Source organism: Labrus mixtus, chromosome 2, assembly GCF_963584025.1.
Source record: "Labrus mixtus chromosome 2, fLabMix1.1, whole genome shotgun sequence".
Lineage (NCBI taxonomy): Eukaryota > Metazoa > Chordata > Actinopteri > Labriformes > Labridae > Labrus > Labrus mixtus.
The window spans coordinates 33194366-33215430 of record NC_083613.1 but is presented as its reverse complement, the minus strand read 5'-3'; the positions used below and the strand labels follow the sequence as shown (position 1 = coordinate 33215430).

The 21065-nt window shown below is 43.9% G+C and overlaps 1 protein-coding gene across 1 annotated transcript in view; it reads right to left on the bottom strand.

The window, feature by feature from the left end:
• Positions 1–242: 242 nt before the first annotated feature.
• The window catches only part of LOC132992756 (myosin-9-like), a 33304-nt gene continuing 12481 nt past the window's right edge, over positions 243–21065 (bottom strand). Inside the window, exons 10-43 of the mRNA XM_061062246.1 lie at positions 20299–20397; positions 19634–19777; positions 19439–19534; positions 18820–18896; positions 17705–17899; positions 17416–17589; positions 17143–17316; positions 15737–15851; positions 15384–15574; positions 15169–15290; positions 14610–14679; positions 14352–14512; positions 13696–13804; positions 13436–13567; positions 12306–12512; positions 12087–12224; positions 11846–11969; positions 10881–11052; positions 10324–10536; positions 9563–9707; positions 9274–9480; positions 9082–9186; positions 8812–8964; positions 7678–7926; positions 7223–7435; positions 5776–5988; positions 5507–5668; positions 5289–5417; positions 4158–4246; positions 3876–3999; positions 3409–3617; positions 3107–3215; positions 1905–2077; positions 243–1218 (exon numbers count right to left, since the gene is read on the bottom strand). Of these exons, the coding sequence (XP_060918229.1) occupies positions 1110–1218; positions 1905–2077; positions 3107–3215; positions 3409–3617; positions 3876–3999; positions 4158–4246; positions 5289–5417; positions 5507–5668; positions 5776–5988; positions 7223–7435; positions 7678–7926; positions 8812–8964; positions 9082–9186; positions 9274–9480; positions 9563–9707; positions 10324–10536; positions 10881–11052; positions 11846–11969; positions 12087–12224; positions 12306–12512; positions 13436–13567; positions 13696–13804; positions 14352–14512; positions 14610–14679; positions 15169–15290; positions 15384–15574; positions 15737–15851; positions 17143–17316; positions 17416–17589; positions 17705–17899; positions 18820–18896; positions 19439–19534; positions 19634–19777; positions 20299–20397 (5102 nt within the window). The 3' untranslated portion in view covers positions 243–1109. The remainder of the gene's footprint in view (positions 1219–1904; positions 2078–3106; positions 3216–3408; positions 3618–3875; positions 4000–4157; positions 4247–5288; positions 5418–5506; positions 5669–5775; positions 5989–7222; positions 7436–7677; positions 7927–8811; positions 8965–9081; positions 9187–9273; positions 9481–9562; positions 9708–10323; positions 10537–10880; positions 11053–11845; positions 11970–12086; positions 12225–12305; positions 12513–13435; positions 13568–13695; positions 13805–14351; positions 14513–14609; positions 14680–15168; positions 15291–15383; positions 15575–15736; positions 15852–17142; positions 17317–17415; positions 17590–17704; positions 17900–18819; positions 18897–19438; positions 19535–19633; positions 19778–20298; positions 20398–21065) is intronic.

Here is a 21065-nt window from a genome sequence, read left to right as displayed (position 1 = left end):
ACAGTGGGTAATAAAGAGAGCCACACCCACACCCTGCTTTTTGCAACATCCTACCTGTGAGGTTTTTTGAGAGCCACCAAAGCCCGGTCAGTTCAGCAACACATGTCTTATTGTATCTTACCCGTCGGTGTGTTAATGTGTAGGTGTGACCTGCGGTGTAAAAGCGCTTTGAGTCGTCAGAAAACTAGAAAAGAACTTCACAAGCTCAGAGTCCATTTAGCGTTTACACATGACAAGAAATGCACTTTTTTAAATACTTTTTAGATTTATTGCATTAAGGCATTTTATAAAATGTAGATAAGCATTTAAATGGCATCAATGTAACATTTAGTCTATTTGATAATACAGCGTCAGGGTAAAATAAATTCAGAGGCTCACGTGCTTGATGGAAACCAGATAAAGCATGGCACAAAGCAGAGATCTAACACACGATGACCCACCACCAATAACCAGTAAAGTGTAAAAAAAAAAAGAAAACAGTGAGATGACACATCAACCAAGATAACGTACATGATGGGGCAACGTTTCCACCCACAGAGCTGTGTTACCTCAAATGAATTCCCTTTCTTGTGTGTGTGTGTGTGTGTGTGTGTGTGTGTGTCGACATTGTGCAAAGTAGGATGAGGTAATGGCGTGAAAGCATCATGACAAAGTCTGAGCGTGAAGTACAAGTATTTATAGTGACACTAGCATGAACTGCATCAAAGCTCCCAAAGAACCCGTTTGTGTGTGCAAAACAAGCGTTAACATTTTCAGGCGTTTTCCCCTTATCTGCTGCGGCACCAGCACATAAACCTCAGGTAATAAAACAAGCTGCTGTAAGAGCAGTGTGTCCTCGTATAGTAAACCCGTTTAGTATAAAAATAGACCAGGAAACATAAAACCCTTTTTAGAAAAACACACTCACATCCACTGAGATGAAGATGATAATTTGGCCTAATGTGAAAGTATTCAATTAAAAGCAACAGTAAGGCTACAAGAAGATCGTCAAGAGGATGACGAGGCGAGAAGCTCTCAGAGAGAAAGTCATGTTTGACCGCTCGCTTGGCTGTTGTGTTGCACGTCGCCGTGTGGTAATTAGGATTTGTTCCTCTCTGCTCGCCCTCTGTTCACTTGTCTGCGGGCTCAGGCGCTTCAGTCTGCACGTCCACCTCCTCGTCGCTGTCCAGCCCGGCGCGGATGAAGGTACGTCGGATGTTGGAAGGAAGGTCCCCCCGTCTGCAAAAAACACACACACACACGATGGTTCAAACACAGTGAGGCACAAATACAACTTAAAGGAAGAATATGTGATTTTTCACACTTAATAATATAAATCAAGTATCTCCTCTGAAAATAACTGTGAGTCATGACTGTCTACAATGGGTGTAACACCCGAGTCCCACTGTCTGTGATGTTTTCAGAGTCCTATCTTCACTTTGTTTACATCGCTCGGACAGCCGGCTGATTCCTCCCCTCGTGTATAAAAGTTGTTTAATTGAGGGACTAGAGAAAAGAAGAATAACATACTGTACTCACTGCTTAACTGTGTTTCTAGATCACGCTCATTTCAGGTAAATTTACATGCAGTGTGAAGATACGAGCATAATAAAGATCGCTAGCATTAGCATGCTAACACAACAATGCAGCGCAAGTTGTTTTGGTTTCATGCTGGTGCTCAAGGGCGACATCTGCTGGATCAAAAAATCGCATATAAAGCCTTTACGATGCAGCAGGGAAAGCACTACACAGGGGTCTACAGTGTCATCTCTTAATTCCTCAAAATGTCTACATGTTAGATAAATCTGTGAGGAGTGATGAGGTCTGAATTCAAACAATGTTCTGCTGCGGAAACAAACAGTTCAAACCATCACAAACTTGATCTGTGTCACTCCCAGACACTTCAATCTAAGGGAGTTCTGTACCTAAGCTTGCTCTTCAAGGTGCTGACTTCACGGTTCATAATGTCCGTTGACTCTGCAGCATCATCCAGCTCCCTCTGCAGCTTCCTGCGGTAGGCGTTTGCTCGCGTCACCTCCTCCTCGGCCTCCTCGAGCTGGCGCTTCAGCTGGCGCATTCGGCTGTTCGTCCTCTCCGCCTGCAGAGAGAGACGATTCACTTAATGTGGCGAGCACCAACACAGGGAAAATGCCATAAACAATGGAGACAGAACAGCCGTAATCAGGTCAGATGACTCAATGAAGCCTGTTCACACATGCACCTCACAGCGTGAAACTTTCCCTTTCAGAGGGTGGGGGGCAACAAAACGCCAGATAAAGCCAAAAGTCTGACACTATGTTGCAGTGTTTTATTGTTACAGAACCTGCAGAAAAAAGGTGCTTCATGACGTGCAAGTCGATTTTAAGGTTTGTGCGATAAAAGTGTCATCTTTCCTGCCCCGCTCGTGGTGTATTTTCTTAGAAGGGACCCGCTTCACACACCCACTCACCTCGACTTTTAGTGGAGCTTTTATTAAGACACTGGCAGAAAAAAAATCCAACTGAGGTCATGGTGAAAAACATCAAACCTGTGTGTTCTGACATGCATCTCAACCTGAAGGGTTTTGGGTTATTTTCAGGAGTTTTTTCTGCAGGTGAGAAACACCATCAAGTGAACTATTACTCAACTAGACAAACCAATAACCTCTACCTACCAATGTGTCGTACATCTCGAGGACTCAATAAGATACCGTGGAGTCAAATTTTGGAACACGCATATTTATTTACTTGATGATTTTTTTGTCTTTTTTTTGATACAAATTGAGACTCAAATGCGTTGATGTCAGAAAGATTTGTAGTGAATTGTCCTGATTTTGTTGTATTGTCTACATACTGTATGTCCTGTTTTGCTCTATTTTTATGTTTTCAATGTTTGTATGTCATTTTCATTGGGGTAAATTTTATTTGTGATAGTAAATATTGTTACTTTGTTATTTTTACTGTATTTTATTTTAACTTTGTTTAATCTCTTAAGGTGAGGTTTTGAGATAAGCCCTCATGGGTTTCTACCTCACCTGCACATGTGTTTTATTTTTTTATTTTTTTCATTTTCTGTTTGATTCTTCTTTCAAAAAATGTGCAACTAAACTAAACTAAACTCTAAAAGGAGATTTGAGATGGAAGCTTGCCTGGTCTTTGTATTGCTCCGTGTTGCGTCTTTCGTCCTCGACCTGCAGCAGCACCTCTTTCAGCTTCTTCTCCGTCCGCCTGGCGAGTCTGGACGCCTGCTGATGCTCCCTGAGAGACGTGGGAAGAGGAAAAAGTCACTTCACCTGCAGTGTGAAAGCAGCCTGAGACACAGATCAACTACTGAAACAATAAGAACCAAAGGATTTGTATATCTTTCTTTGGCATTGAGATAATCACAGCGCCCCTTTATCAGCTTTCCCCGACTGACCACAGCCGCCGTCAGAGTGTCTGTTTCACTCACTTTGACTCGATGTCCAGCTGTTCTTCCAGGTTAGCGATCTTAGCCTCCAGAATGGTGATGGAGGATTTGTACTTGGACTTGATGGTTCCCTCCAGCTCCTGCAGCTTCAGTTTCAGCTCCTTGTTCTGGCGATCCAGCTGCGAGCGAGCCCCCTCTACCCGCTGGGAAGTGCTGCGCTCCGACGTCAGCTCCATGGTCAACTGCTCGGTCTGACGTTAAGACACACATAGAGGAGAGTCAGCTCATCCTAAGAGGTTTATTTGAACATATTCGATCATTTTAGATGCTTATGGTGGTGAGGTTTCCTCATCTTATTTCACCTGAACATTACCAAGAAGTTTACTTTTAAGAATCCTACATTTTACTACTCCCATAATGAACTCTCATCCTTTATTTCCAGGCTTTACTTTGCAAAGAAAGTCATTGTTTCCAGCTGCCAGGGATCAAGACATTTTGCGTGTGCTTACCTGCAGCGTGTTCCTCTTCAGACGGTCGTTGACCATCTCCGTGTTGAGCTGCTCCTCCTCCAGCTCCTCCTCCAGCGTGCCGATGCGAGCCTCCAGCCTCCTCTTTTCCTCTGCCATCATTGAGCTGGAAACGACAAAAGAGGAAGAGGAGGAGCCGTGGTTAGAATAAAGAGTATGTAGGGTAAGCTCCCATCATGTTGTTCTACAGCTTCTGTGAAACTAAGGTGCAGATTTATTGACTGAAATATTATGTGATGTGATGTGCTTGAGTCTGTCTCCTACTTCTTGGAGACGCTGTTGGTGATCTCTTCCTGGAGCTCGTCTCTCTCCATCTGAACTTGTTTCTTGAGTCTCTCTAAAGTGGCCAGATCCTGAAGGGAACGAGAGGACACAAGTTCATGTTAAGACTTGAGCTGTTTTCACACATGCACTCTGTAAAGTTTCTAGATCGGTGCTTCCCAAAGTGTGGGTCGTGTGGGTACTACAGGTGGGCCACGAAAAGCCCTCCACCAATTTTAAAAATAAAATAAATATCACAATAATGATGATTCACCATGAGTCAACACTTTAAGTGATTAGTGTCATGACTATTTATGGACATATTGTTCAGTAAACTTTTGTGTCTATCTTGCCGTAATATCATGTTGTAGTGTCCAATAATTTACCCTTACTGAAAGTTATAGATGCAGTCATAAACATTTTTATATAGCGGGCCCCGGAGTAATTTTGTATTTCAAAGCGGGCCGCGGCAGTCTTAAGTTTGGGAAAGGCTGACATAGATCATTCGAGGACTGTCTGCCTCCTGAATCCTCCTCAGTTGCTCATTCATAAGTCACTCATGGGGTACATGTTTCCTCAGGGTTGGGGTCTAAGGAGGCAAGACTTGACAAAAAAAAGAAGAGGAAATCCAAGATGGCGGACAAAGTCTGACACTACAGCCCAATCTCGATGTCCACCCTCACACACTGACTGACTTTGATGCGCGTTCCCGTTAAGTCTGTGAGGGCTTATGGTGCATAAGTGGGACAACCCTGTCTGTAAGTGGGCATATCTGCAGACTTAGCGTGAGGGAATTACCCAGACTTCATAGCATTGTGACGTGAAACATCAGATTCTTTTTGATGCCATACTTAATGATCTGCCCTAAAACGCTGTAACCTCCGGCTTTATGTAGGCATCATGAATATTATTCCTCAAACTTGCTCTGTGCTTTATCGTTCTGCTTCCTCATCTAGTTCCAAACTTCAGAGTCATCTTAAACTAGAGTGCTGTACCAGCATGGATGATTTTAAGACCAGGATGAGGACTATGGTTATCTTGTGAGGAACTTTATGCTGCTGTCTCAGCGAGAACTCCTTTGTATTTCAAGGGTAATATTCCTGGTAAAAAAACATGTAATGTTTGCCGTCATACGTCCATGTACTGCACAGCGTCCGTCTCCATGATCTTGAGCTTCTTCTCCGTCTCCTTGGCCCCGTTGACGGCTTCGTCTCTGGACACAAGCAGCACGCTGTATTCTCTCGCCATGTCGTCCAGCTGGGCCTGGACCACACACACACACACACACAATCATCTTAAATATTGCCAGTATGTTGGATATAAATTCTCACTGCGACAATCCTGTTCTGTACCTGGACTTTTTTCAGCTGTTTCAACGCATCATTGCGTCCCTTGTTGGCATCATCGATCTGCTGTCCGAGGTCTGCCAGGTCCAGCTCCAGTTTCTTCTTGGAAGAGAGAGCCAAAGAACGCTGCCTGCTTTCTTCTTCCAGCTCCACCTCCATCTCACGCACCTGAAAAAATAAGTATGAGTGATCTTTAGTCTGTCAAATTAACATTCTGCATTCTGCAGTGGTTCTTAAAAAAACCTGCTATGACATCTGAAGAGTGTTGGTCCTACCTGTTTAAACAGCTGTTTCCTCCTCTCCTCTCCCTGCTCGTCTCTGGCCTGCAGGTCTCGGTCAAACTGGGCCTTCAGGGCCTGCATGTTGACCTCCAGACGCAGCTTGGCGTCCTCTGTGGTCTGCAGCTCATCCTCCAGCTCCTCCACCTGAGTCTTCATCTCCTCCACCTCTTTCTCCAAGACACGCTTTGACTTCTCCAGTTCATGGACCTGTAGGCGGGGAAGGTTTATATCACTACCGTAGACTGTATAAATATGGACATTGTCTCAGTGACGTCACCCATTGGTTACTGAAGAGGAGTTATGAAGCCCAACGACGTAGTGGTGGCCGCCATATTGGAAATTATTTTTTTCTTACTAACTTTCTATGTGTCTAAAAATAGGAAATTATGCTGAACTAAGGCGGGCCTCCTGGCGTTCAACTAAATCACGCCCCCTAATTATGCGAATGTAAGAATAACTCTCAGCCTTCAAATAATCAAAAAGGACGAGTTATTAAAACAGTGTCTACCAATATAAAATTAGTAAATTTGGTTTTGTACCAGGCTCTACATTTTTTTTATTCTGTAGTAAAATGATTTTAATTTGTGACCTAATAGAGCTCAACATTGACCGCCCACCTTCTCAGTCTCTGGATAACTCATTGATTTTTCACAAAAAATCCTTTTATCAAGAGATTGGCGCCTGGAACAAAGACAGCCAGCTACCCCCAATACTCGTGACTATAGTACATTTAATTCGCCGCCAAAACAGAGAAAAAGTTAAAGGTACAGTACATGATTGAGTACATACTTTTCGTCCAGAGTCAAGGAACTACCAATCCCACAATCCATTGCGAATGATATCGTTTCTTGTAGTTTGTGTTGTTGAATAAATAAACTACATTCACTGCGGCATGACAAGGTTATTAGTATATTTCGTGTTAGCTAAGTAACTAGCTAGCCTGCTAGCGAAACTATCCGCTCGCATATGGCGCCATGGGCCGGAAAAACATTGCCATGGTAACAGCAAGCTCAACCAATCCGAGACGTCGCTGTTACACTCCATGATGGTGGGTAGTGTAGTTCTTTGCCCAAGATATCGCGAATAAATCTTGTTTTTCTTAAAATACGGTTGATATCATGTGAACTCGTTTCTCCTACAGGAGCATAAACCATCGTTCTTACACTCGGGTAGCTCGTGGTCAGTCTACTTTAGATGGTTATGACATCATGGGTAATAATCAAATCCGCTATGGAGAAAATTAACAGAATTTTTACTTCCGGGTCCAAACTGTTGAGCTCTATGGGGATTTATGGCCAGCCTCTAGTGGGCATTCAAGAAACTGCAGTTTTCAACACAAAGTGATAATGCTAACATTTAACTCTTTGATAAAAAAATCAAAAAAACGTTTCTGTAGTTTTACTCCAAGCAGAATCAGAATGTGTAATCAGGGATTTCTTACACTCTTGCCGACATCATCCTTGGAGGAAACCAGGTCATTAATCTCAACTTTCAGCATCTTATTGGCTCGTTCCAGATCGTCTTTCTGAATCGTCACGGTTTCCAGGTCGCCGGCCAGCGTCAGTGCTCGTGTCTCCTTCTCCCTGGCATCAGCCTCGGCCTTGTCGCGCTCCTCGGCATACTGAGTGGAAATGGTTTTCTCCTCGGCCAGCATCTAGAGAGGTAGGAGACAAACAGAGAAAAACATTCAACAAAACTTTATGCTGCCATATGAAGGAAAACTTGGTGTGGTTAAATAAACATTGTATTCAAGATTATTCAATAAATAAATGCTTAGATTAAGATTAAAAAAGTAAAAAAAGGTTTCTCTGCATCATTCATTCAGAGATTGTCAGTTTGTTCTCATCATTTTCTCTGTTAAAACTCTGTGCACTCAACACATGGTTGACATGGTACCTGATCAAACTTCTTCTGCTTCCTCTCCAGGTTGGACACGGTCTGCCTCACGTTGTCCTGTTCCACGATCAGGTCATCCAGCTCCTGCTGCAAACGGGTTTTGGTCTTGTACAGCTTGTCGTAGGCCGAGTTCTTCTCATCCAACTGCTGCATGATGCTTTCCATCTCCCGCTGGACTCGCTTGCGGCCCTCCTGTGCCCCCTCCGTGTTTAAGGCCTCCTCCTCCAGCTTCCTCTTCATGTCTGCCAGCTGGAGACACGAAAAGGAAGAAAGAGAAATGTTTTTATCCTGTGCAAATAAGTTATTTTATTTTGTGAACGTAGTGGCGATTACTCCACTTTAAACCAATCACCAGCATGAGACATTTGACCGTTTTAATATACGAGTACTGTTTATATTTACATTTTTATTAGCTTCACGCGGGGACTGGTATGTTGTGTGTAACATGAGCGCCCTCTGCTGGAGCCCCTGCTGACTCAATATGCAATAAGCTGCTCAAATAACTGAAAATGTTGTTTTTCTAGTTAAAAGTGATTTTTATCCTTATTGCATGTTTGACATTAAAGGAGCGGTATGTAACTCTGACACCTAGTGTTTAAAATGGGTACTGTAGTCTAAATTCTAAACATTATAGAGAGCTGTCTCCCCCCGCCCCCCCCTCTCTAGAGACGATGCTCACACAGGTCACCATGTGGTGGACTCTGAAGCTTCAGTGTTTATCCAGCTCTGCATGGTTCTGTAAACCTTTCTGTGTTCTAACCTCTCTCCATTTTTCAAAAGCATCTCCAATATTGATCCTAGTTTGAGCACGTTTCTGCTCGTGGAGCTTATTAGAAACATGCAGAGGCTTTTTAGGTCGGGTACAATCACTTCTATCTGAACCACTTCTCTGGCCCGCTTCCATCGCTGCAACACAGTGGATAGAGTCGGAAACCAGGGAGAGAGAGTGGGGAACGACATGCAGGAAGGAGGCCACAGGCGAGATGCGAAACCGGGCCGCCTGCTTGAGACGACAGCCTCAATGCATGGGGCGCGCGCCCTATCCATTGGGCCACCAGCGCGCCCCTTCTAAATTGTTTGTTAAGTGAAATAATGTGAAACTAAAAAAAAAAAAAAAAAGGGCTTTGCTCTGACCTGGGTCTGCACAGTGACGACCTGCTTCTCCACGTTCTTCTTGCTCTCCTCCTCTTCCTCGAGCAGCTCTTGCAGGCTTTGCTGATCGCCCTCCAGCTGCCTCAGGCGGGTTGAGAGAGACAGCTTCTGACGAGTCTCCTCTTGGAGCAACTCCTGGAATTAAGAACATTTGAGAAATAGAGTCTTTAATCTCTCTGCTCGGTTTTACATTTCATTTGCAATGTTTTATTGTGTGTTGTTTTGTCAGCCTTGATCAGTAGCATCATGTACCTGAACATCATGCAGCTGAGACTCGGCAGCAGAAAGGTCTTTGCTGAATTTGATGTTTTTTCCATCTGCTTCACTCAGGAGGCTGTTAATGTTATCCAACTCCGTCTAGACACCAGATAAAGAGAACATTTATTTAGCGTCTGCATCCATCCACACACTCTTCATTTACACGCCTCTGCCTCCATACTGTACCTGCAGCATGGCCATCTTGTTGGTCACTTCCTGCCTCTGTCGTTCACTCTCTGTCACTTTGACCTGAAGCTCCTGGACCTGGGTTTCAGCCTTCTTGCGGCGGTTCTCTGAATCTCCCTTCCCCTGGGTCAGAGACTTCATCTCGATCTGCAGCTCGTTCCACTCGCTCTCCAGGGCCTGCTTGGCTTTCTCCACCGACGCCTTGTTCTGCATGGGGACAAACACACGCGTTAAGACGTCATCCAGATGTGTTGACATCTTTCTCGTCCGTGTAGAACTCGTAAATCACCCTTTTGGCCTGTTCCAGCTGTTCATTCAGCTCGTCGAAGGTTTGGTTGTGTTTTTGCCTCATGTCGCCCATCTGCTGCTCGTGGCACTTGGCCTCTTCTTCCAGATCCTTCTTCAGCTGGGCTACCTCCGTCTCTCGCTTGCTCCTGGAGTGGCAGAAAAAAATAAAATGTAAAAAAATAAGCAAAAATGTTACTGTCTTCGAGTTTGTGATTCCCAAACGAGGGAAGGGCGTTGAGGCCTGCCAGGTGAAGATGACAAAACATGACCGGCCATATCTCAGTATCAGCTTCACCTGTTTAAAAGTAGAGCTCGATGTGAGGAGTGAGGGGGTGAGGGACTTGAAAACATTTTCTTTTTTTTTGCCCCTAAAATTTTTCAACAGAAAAACCATCAACAACATAACATCAGAATAATTGGCAGACATTTAGACATGTTCAATTTTAGGACATAACCTAAGTAGTGCAGTTCACGAGGGGTCTTTAAATAGCTTCTCATAATTTACATGATAAAATAAAATAAAAGATAAAACAGTGAAAGGGAGGTAAATGACATAAAGTTGTCAAACCACCTAGCACATTATCTATTGATCTGTCAAATATTGTCTTCATTTTTACCATTTTGCATTGATTGAAAACATTTTCATCTACCAAAAGAGCCTGGAAGAAAAAGTTCTAGGAGCCCTCTGGAGTACATCAACACCAACTTGAGTTTGTTGCTTCAGCTTTATGGAGGCGGAGCTACAGAATCCGATACTGTTACCTGAGATCCTGCTGTGCTGCGGTCGAGTCCAGAGTGTCCTCCAGCTCGGTCTTGAGCGCCTCCAGCTCCTCGCCCAGGTCCCTGCGCTGTCTCTCGGCCTTGTTGCGCACCTGCTTCTCCATCTCCAGGTCCTCCTGCAGCTCGCTGATCTGAGCCTCCAGCTCCCTGATCCGCTTCTGGGCCGTGTTCTTGGCTGCAGCCTCTTCCTCGATTCTGGAGGTGAGATGATGAGGACGGATGAAACTTACATGCAAGGTGCTCAGTTTGAAGGTTGTTAGAAACGAGAACATACGGCAGTCAGGTCTCACTGTCCTACATGCTGTCAGACTTCTCAGAAAACTCATTCTTTGAAGCTGGATAATAAAAAAAGATTATTTTGTTTAGCATTTGATAATTCAGTCGTTATTTATTTTATGCTGCTTTAAATATATGTTATAAATACTAAAACATAAACATAAAAGGATGCAGAGGTGTCAATGTGTAGTTTCAAAATGCAAACTAATCTCTGTGTGCAGGACGTAAGACTCAAGTCAGAATATATTAAGAGCTTCTCTAACCTGGCCAGTGCAGCGTGGAGCTCCTCCTCCTTCTTGGCCAGCTGAGCTCGGAGTTCATCGATCTGAGCCTGCAGCTCTTCGATCTGGTCGCCGAGCTCCGAGGAGTCTCCCTCCAGCTTACGTCGGTTCTTCTCCAGCTCCTGACGCATTTTCTCCTCCTTTCTGAGACGATCTGTGAGCGACGACACAAAAACAACACAATTTATTGACCTGTTTAATGTGCGATTATTAGAAGTTAAGGGGAAAAAATATATAAAAAATATATTCATCCTGCTCATGCACATTGTAAATATATGTGCATATATATCTTTGATTGCACAGCTCTGGACAACCCTCTATATCGTTATTGCACGTTTACCACTGTCATCACCCAGCAAGTATTTTTACATTCAGTTGACAAGACTGAATAAACGTTGTATTTCATTTTTTTTAAAACAGTAGGAATGTTAAGTTAAATCATTGATGTATAAATCTCTTGCTATTTTTTATATTCTAAGTGCTTATTTATGTATCTATTCTTATATAACATGCTGCTGTAACACCACAATTTCCCAGTTTGAGATCAATAAAGTAATTCTAATTCTAACACATTTACGCACATTCAAAAAAATGAATACGATCTCATGTTATGTCAATCATGTTTGCACACAGACTCCAAAATTTCCCTCCATCATTTTTTGTGGATTAAAGTGCAAAGACCTTTAATCTGTTGCCCACTTTCATAATCTGCTCCTCTTCTGTGGCTGAAGTTAACATCATAACAAACCCTCCTCCCTGAAGATCAGGCAGCTGAAGTTCAGTATTAATGTGCAAATATAGAAGGCCCAGTTTTTAAAGTGAACTAACCATGCAACAGAAGTCTTAGCCTACGTTTAGAAAACACATTTGTGGAAACATTTAGAGTATACCATGACACAACCGGTTATAACTCTGAAGATCGAATAACTTTAACACCAAAGACTCGCCTTCTAAATCTGTGATCATTGCTTCGTGTTTATTCTTGAGTTTCTGCAGACTTTTGGACTTCTCCTCCTCCTCCGTCAGGTTGGTGGTGAACTCGGAGATCCTCTCCTCCAGCTGCTTCTTCTCCTGCCGTCACAAACAGGACATGAAAGTATCGTCAGAGCAGCTTCAATGAGTTTTCTTTTTGCCTCCTCAGATCATTGTCTGGATTTTGTATTTATTTGTCGACAGGTTGCAGCAGACCTTGTTGAGCTTGTTGTTCTGGTCGTCCAGCACCATCACGTCCTCCTCCACCTTCTTCAGCTTGGCGTCCGTCGTGACCTTCTCCATCTGGAGCTTCTGCCGGGCTTCTTCCTCCTCGTCCAGCTGCTGCTCCAGGTCCTGCACGATCCACAGAAACAACTTTTAAAATATGTGTTCTTTTTACATCCTGTATTCTCTCTCTCCTGTGAGTGTACTGACCGTGATGTTCTGCTGCATCTTCTTCCTCTCCGTGTTCATCTGTGTGACCCTCTCATCCTCCTCCTCCAGGCGGGACTCCAGGTCATGAAGGATCTCCTCCAGCTCCTGCTTCCTGGTGGCCAGACGAGACCTCATCTCCTCGGCCTCGGCGCACAGCTCCGTCTCCGCCTGCAGCTGCTCCTGAAGAGCTAACTTCTCTGCATTTAGCTGAGGGAGGGGGGAGAAGAGTCAGCTCAATAATCTAACTTTGACAATTAACTCTGCGTGGTGAATCTGAATTTTCTGGGGGTATCATTTAAGAAAAACCTGCTGCAGATCAAAAACTAAATCTGTCGACTTTCTCAGATTTAAAATAACTCAGACTTCAATTAAGGCCTGCGTCCAACGGGTAATACTTTTCAGGCAGAAAAGTGCTGGCCGCACACCCGGGTACGCTCGGATGAAGCGCTTTCGCGTCGAGAATAAAAGCGCTTCACATGTGCCTCGTCACCATCTCCTGACGACGGCTGCTAGACGACAAACACTGCTCCGTTTTTTTTACTGTACGTTTAATATTTTAGGTCGTTTTACCCCCCTTCAGCATCAATCGGAGGACGCTAGCCCTCCTAATCTGTCAGGATGATGAGCTGAATAATAATGACGTCCCCGCTATGAGGAGGAGGATGTGGCTACACAACACGGTCCATAGGAAACAAAAAACATGGGGTGTATATGATTGGCCGGTTGAAAAGAGGGGCGGTGACTTCAGCAGAGACCTTCTGACAAGTTAAAAGATTTTCAAGCAGCTGCACAATAAGAAAAGACAGAGGGCTCAGAAAAAGGACGCTGGGGGCGGCGCCTTTTCGCCGAGCCACTACTTACGCTGTCTCCTCATTGGGAACAACTGAATAAAGAAGCTGACACTCAGAATAGGTGGTCAGGAGGGTACAGTCCTCTAAGCGGGCAGCTCAGGTTCAAATCCGACATGTGGCATTTCCTGCATGTCATTCCCTACTCTCTTCTCCCCGATCTAGGTCTCTATCCACCGTCCTGTCTCTACAATAAAGTCTTAAAAATCCCCAAAATAAACCTTAAAAAAAAGAAGCTAATGAACTATTCAGACATGTCTGGACCTTTGTGGAGACTCTTACCTGTTGTTGTTTGGACTCAAAATCTTTGAGCTGCTCTTCAGCCTGAAGCTGTCTCTCCTTCACCTTCTCCAGCTCCTCCTCTTTGGCCTGCAACTCGTCGTCCTGCCGGCTCACCTGCAGCAGAGGCTTCACCTGGAAGAGAGAAAAAAAACCACAAGCAATGAGCGAAACAAAGATCGAAAATGTGATCTAAACACGTGCTGATGTTTGGACACACGGTGAATGGAAAAGGGGATTCTCTGCCGTCGTCGCTCTCTCACCTTGGTGAAAAGTCTCCACCACTGCCAGTTCTTGAGTTTGAGGTATGCAGCACAGTTCCTCTGGATCACTTTCATGGCGGTGAGCTGCTGCTGTCTCTTGGCGAACGCTCTACGGTCATCAAAAAAAACATCATGTTTACCTTTCAGTCAGCTTCTTCACATCATTCACAAACAGAACTCAAGCTACAGTTTGGGAATATGCAAGCTCAACTCAGATTCACAAATCCTGCCGTCTGCTGCCCCCTAGTGGATCACCTTAAGACTTCCAAAAAAAATCAAAGAATCTGGGGCTGCTGGATAGAAGTCTTTGACAATTCCCTTTTGCTTGACCACAATTCAAAAAGTCACAGGGTCAGGTAAGGTGTGACTAAGAGGATAAGAAAAGACGGCTGAGGTGATAAGGGACTCCGGCTGCAGATGTAACAAACCACAATCTCCTCAAAATGGACTACAAACATGGTGTGTTCTCACCGTGTTGTACAATACAGCCAAAAGAACCTCGATAACGGGGACCTCATACTGGCATGTGTGTGAATACTCTCTGTTGTCTTAATTCATATAATTTAATTAAACATTATTATAATATGTGCTGTAAACTGTAAACAGCTGTTACTCCCCCCGCCTTCAAAACTCATTCCAGTGTCACTGCTTCATACTTGCGGGCCAGGTATCCTCTGCACCACGCCTGGAAGCTGATGATGACGTCGGTGATCTTCATGTCTCGCTCCTCCTCCAGGTGAGCCAGGACTCCGGCTCTGAAGAACACTTTGCTCTGACCGATGCGGTACAGGTTCGGGTCCAGCTCCAGAGCTTTGATCTGACACAAAGAAGACAAGACTCAGTGACAAAGTCCAAACAGATCGATATTAATCAGACCAATCGTTAACGTCTGAAAGCAGATTTATCGTCCTCACCATGAGCTCACAGGCTTGTTTCCCGTCCATGAAGCCTTTGGGGATGGCGTTTGGAGTGAGGATTTCATACCTGCCGGACAGACGAGCAGAATTAAATCACACAAGAGGATCGACTCTGAATTTTAAAGAGGATGAATACATATAGACCACTGACCATTAAAGGAGCAGTCTGTAACATATCTACTGAGTGAGATGATAAAGGTATCTTACTATCTGATCATTAAGGAAACATGTTGAAGTGCTGGCTTCTCTGACAACAATGCAGCAGCCAGTATGTCCTCCTTCTAACTTTAGATTCTGCTCCTGAATGCTCTGGATTTGTTTGGACCAGAGAAGGTAGGCGGTTTTAGCTCTCGATAATGTTTAGAATTTAGACTGCAGTACCCGTTTTAAACACTAGGGGCCGGAGTTACATACTGCTCCTTTAATATAGCTGGTTGTGAGGCCCAGGTAAAGTTTATGTGTGGGAAACACTGTATGTGGTAACCATGAGGCCTGATGCACAGCATGTGGTCAAAAGATTGCAGATACTTCTGTAGTTGTTTTTGTTTTTTTTCACCTCTGCCTGAACTCCTGGAAGACGATGCGGTTGGGGAAGCCCTGTCTGCAGATACGAATCCCCTCGAGGACTCCGTTACACCTCAGCTGGTCCAGAACCAGGTGAGGCTCCAGTTTACCCGCCTGAAGAAGAAGAAGAAGAAACACATTTAATCCTGTTTTTTTTTTTTATTATTCAAGCATCTTTAAAGCCATGCATCACTTCCTGTTCAGTACCTTCTTCTCGTGGTTGGGGATGATGCAGCGGACAAAGTTGGGGTTGGTGTTCCTGAGCGTGGTCATGAGGTTGCTCAGCTGTTCCTTGTACAGCTGACCCACGGTGCGGAACATGCCCTTACGGGTTTTGAACGCACCGTGCATGGAATTGGACATTCCCGCCACCTTATCCAGACCGACGATCCGGTCCACTGCGAGGACACAGATCACATTTTATTAAGCATCAAAATAAAAACATGGAGCTGTGATTGACAGGTGAACAGTCCAGGGTGTAACCCCGCCTCTCGCCCAAAGACAGCTGGGATCGGCTCCCAGTTTAGAAAACTGCACACATTTGATTTGACAGAACTTACTGTCTCTCCACAGGTCACCGATGAATTTGTCTCCGGACTGGTTGAGCAAAGTGGCGACACACTCGTTCAGAGGATCCATGTTTTTCATCAGCCACTCGTCGGCTTTGTAGCCCACCTGCACCAGAGGAGAGCCACAGTTACCATAACGCACGGTACATGAAGTATGTTGATCCACAGTTAGTCTGCAGAACAGTCTACTGTATACGACTCCGTCACAGTCAAGAGTCGAATACTCAGCTTGTAACAACAACATATTTATACGACGGATACAAAAACTCTAATCTTAAAGAGGACGTATTCTCCCCCTCCTCCACCTTTTCAAACAGTCCCCTGTGGTCTAAATGAAACATCTGTGCTTTGGTCAAAATATAACATGAATCAAGCACCAGAGGAGGTTTGTGACCCTGTATAAACCAGCTCTCTTAGAACGCTCCGTTTTGGTGTGTGTGTCTCTTTAAATGTAATGACCCCCCCCCCCCCGAGTTTTCCCCGTAGACATCACTCCTCTGTAGAGAGAATAAAAAAGGGCAGACCTGCTCAAAAGTTTTGTTCTAGGCTGGGGATGGAGTCCATGGGTGGAGATACCAGGGGAGGGGATTTTTTTTTTTTAACCAGAATCCCACTGTGACATCACAAGGAGAGCACATTTGAAACAGAGCATTTTTCTCTGTGTTGTAAGACTTATGCAGACCACAAACAAAGGACTGGATGGGTTTATTTCACATTTTGTGAGTCAGTAGACTCTCAGGTTACCCAAACAAATGTTCAACAACACTGTAAACGTGGATTCTTCAGAATATGTCCCCTTTAAGAAAAGTATCTGTCTAACGTCCAGTCACAAAAATCTCCCTAAACTTATTATAAGACACTTTTCATTAAATTTTTAATTATTCCACACATGTCAAAAACCTCAATGATCACAAAAGACGATTGACAATTGTATCCCAAATCATGTTCAGAAAGGAGCAGGGAGAGGAATAAATCTTATTAAGCCCCGCCCATCACTTAAACCTGTTTCCAGCTGCCTTTCATTAAACAATTTTAATAAGACTTTAAACTTTAACTCTGCACTGTAACTTTTAACTCGTTTTATATTTTTACTTTATTTATTTCAATTAATTTCATTTGAATTATTTTAATTTGAACATATTTTTAGATTTCATAATCTCAGTGATTTTTTAAATGTTCTATTTAAATGTTTCTTTTCTTTCCTCTGTCATGATGCTTTTGATGTCTTGTGTGAAGCACTTTGAATTGCTGAATTGTTGTTGAAATGTGCTTTATAAATAAACTTGCCCTGCCTTAAGAACAAACAAGAGATATCTAGATAGTCTGTCCAATAATAATAACTTGCTGCAAACATAATACATACAGGTATGTTATTTAAAAACAAAAAGAACAGCTACCTTTCCAGCGTAGTGGACGATACAGAAATCGACGTCGTCCTTGAGTTTCTTCGGTTTCTGGAACTTGGGGTTTGATCCCTGCTCCTGAGTCACCTTGTCCACAAAGGTCTTGTCCGTGGCTTTGGGGAACCAGCACTCCTCATCCAGCAGAGCCAGGATGCCTGGAGGCCCAGTCTGGTGTGAGAGAAGAGCAAACAAACACCCGTCAGAGAAACCGTGCGGCTGAGCTGTTAATTGTACGACGAACAGAACCATAAGTTGTAGATGTCTTACAGTTTTCTCGATGAGGTCGATGCAGGGCTGCAGGTCGAGGCCGAAGTCGATGAAGCTCCACTCGATGCCCTCCCTCTGGTACTCCTCCTGCTCCAGGATGAACATGGTGTGGTTGAAGAGCTGCTGCAGCTTCTCGTTGGTGTAGTTGATGCACATCTGCTCGAACGAGTTCAGCTGCAGGAGACGAGAGGAAAACATTAACCTGCGACTCAAATGTTCTCGTTTCAACTCACTGCAAGTTTATGTCCGAACACAGCGCTTTGTCGGATCACAGGACTGAGCTGCTCACCTCGAAGATCTCAAATCCAGCGATATCCAGGATGCCGATGAAGGAGGCGCCCTGCCTCTTGGTCTTGTCCAGGGCCTTATTGATCCGCATCACCAGCCAGCGGAACATCCTCTCGTACGAGGCTTTGGCCAGAGCCTCGACCGCAAACTCGGCCTGCTCCTGAGTCTGGGCCTTCTGCACGTAGTCCCTGCCAACCTGAAAAAACACAACATTTAAGAATCAACAACATCTGCACGGATACTTGCTCACTTTGATGTTTTTAGTTCAGGAGGGATTCCATCAACAATCACATGGCGGCTGCTTTCCTTCAATGTCACACTTAGAGGGAAGTCTAAATTCTATAATCATGTTTTCTATTATTTATTTATTTTAAATCTTGGATTTCCTGGTTGATTAAAATCCCAACAACCTTTTTTTTTTAAAATATCTGTGATATGAAAAAAAGACTTGAGCTTGTTTAGTTCTTTTCTAGTCTTCTTGTGTCTTGCCCAAGTACACATCAACATGTTGCTGCAGGTGCTGGGGATCGAACCCCCGTACCTTCCTAAGGAGAGACGACAGACTCTACCACTGAGCCACAGTCGCTCCTGGATTTCAATCGTTCTCAGGATTTCTCTCATTTTTAATCATGTTTGGAAATTCCATTATTTTGCATTTCAGATCCGTTTGTTTTCATGCTTTTATTTTGAAATTTGCTACCGTATTAAGGTAAGGTTTTAACTGTGAAATCTGAATCTAAACTGATGAACAACTTCTCTAAAAACACATGTGTGACCAGGCACAGGTGGCCTAGTGGTTAGTTTGCACACCCCATGTGCAGACGCTGTTGCCCTAGAAGCGGTCGGCCTGGGTTTGAATCCGCCCTGGGTTAGCGACTTAACAATTTGCTAACCCTTCGTCTTGATATCTCGGGTTAACAACGTTTTAGAGAACGAGATGATTTCAGACGTTCAGAGTGTGGCATCTGTGGAAAAATATCCGCCATGTGATTATAGAAAACTGTCAGACAAGTCATCACCTCACAGACAAAAATAGAAGTTTGCATCCTAAACTTGTTTTGCTGTAATTATTATTATTTTTTTAAGAAACGTTCGGGTATGGATCGTCGTGCAGACCTTAATCCGAGGAGACAGGATGGCTCGGGTGAAGTCGGTCACATTGACGTTCAGCAGGTGACACACTTTCTGGGCGGCTGAGGGGTGAAGCGGGAAGGTTAGAGCAGAAACATTATGAGCATGAGAAACGATGATCATGATGATTGTTAAAGGCCTTATATGTGATTTTTTGATCCAGCAGATGTCGCCCTTGAGCACCAGCATGAAACCAAAACAACTCGCGCTGCATTGTTGTGTTAGCATGCTAATGCTAGCGATCTTTATTATGCTCGTATCTTCACACTGCATGTAAATTTACCTGAAATGAGCGTGATCTAGAAACACAGTTAAGCAGTGAGTACAGTATGTTATTCTTCTTTTCTCTAGTCCCTCAATTAAACAACTTTTAGATGCGAGGGGAGGAGTCAGCCGGCCGTCCGGGCGATGTAAACAAACTGAAGATAGGACTCTGAAAACTCTGAAAACATCACAGACAGTGGGACTCGGGTGTTACACCCATTGTAGACAGTCATGACTCACAGAGTTATTTTCAGAGGATATACTTGATTTATATTATATTTAAGTGTGAAAAATCACATATAAAGCCTTTAAAGGTTCTGCGTCTGTGAAGTGTTCGTACCCGTGTCGTCGGGCATGGAGGCCTGGTCAGAGTGACGCTCTTTCTTGAAGGTCATGTTGCCGAGCTGCAGCACCGCCGACACCACCTTCAGCAGACCTGACGAACACAGAGGAGGACATTTACTAAAATAATAATAATAATAATAATAATAATGACACACTTTACATTCAGAGCAAATGTCAAATGACAAGTTACCGATTATTTCCTCCTCGGGGATGCTCATGATGTTAAAGGCGTCCCAGGTCTCCGTGAACAGGTCTTTGTCCTGCTGGCCAGGGATGGTCATGTTCCCGTTGGACAGGAAACGGTACTTGCTGTAATCCTCCAGACACAGCTCGGCTGGACAGAGAGGGAGAGAGAAGCGCGTTAGGAGTTTAACGGACATGGGGCGCTGGTGGTTCAGTGGTTAGTGTGTGCCCCATTGCATGTGTGGAGGATGTAGTCTTCCAAGCGGGCGGCCCAGGTTCAAATCCCGCCTGTGGCTCCTTTCCCACATGTCATTCCCCACCCCCTTCTCCCTTATTTTCCTACTCTATCCACTGTCATATCTCTACAATAAAGGCACAAAAAAGCACAAAAATAAATCTTTAAAAAATAAGTTTAACGGGCGTGTTCAGCGGAGAATAAAACATTTTCATAGTCCTGATTAACTCTGATGTTGTGAATTTTCCTGCTGCACTGAAACTAAACTGACAAAAAGAAGTCTGGTTTAGAGTACTGATGGATTAAATAAGATACCACTTGTGTTATAAATGTCGTCTCTGTGGATTATTTAAAATCTTAAACACTTTTTCATTCCTGCTTTCCGTCTAACAGCTCAGTCAGTTTTTATCCCTGATGTAATAAAAAAAATGTCTCACAGCGCAGCTTGTCCCCGGCGCCGGTCAGCATGTAGTAGAAGATGTGGAAGCTGCGTTCATCTTTGGCTTGACGAATGGCACGAGACTTCTCCAGCAGATCTGGGATCAGTTCAGTCAAGAGCAAACGAGTGCAGAAGCGAAAACGGGGAAATAACACGACACCTTAACAATGTGAAGCAAGAAGAAAAGGCTGAAAAGAGCTGAAATCACCCGGTTGTTTTTGATACTTTGAGGTCAAAACTGAAGGATAATTCACAGCTGATGAGTCTTCATGTTTAAAAGAAGGTTTGGTTCTTTTGAGAAGTGACTCAATATTTTATGAACGCAGCAAATATATCCTTAACCAAATATGTTTGAATCAAATGAGGACAAACAAACTGAAAGCTAACCCCTGAGGTAACCCGGATATCATTTACATCCTCTGGTTTTTTCACCTTCATCTAGTGTTGTAGTACTTGAAGATCTCGAGACCACTTTTTGAAGGTCTCAGAATCTAAAGCATTTTCACTCGGTCTTGTCTCGGTCTCAGACTGGGCAGACTCCAGATTTTAAATCAAGACCACCACTGATCGGCTATTTCTCCATCATCATTACGAAGATTAGAAGGAAAACGCCTCTTTTTAAACAACTAACTTCAATTCGGTCTGAGTGAGTGACACGCCCACTGCGCACAAGAGGATGATTTTTCAGTGATATTTATGGTCTTGGTCGTGACCCATTCTCAATCCCTAAATGTCTAAATGTATGTCGACTGTGGCGTGTGACTC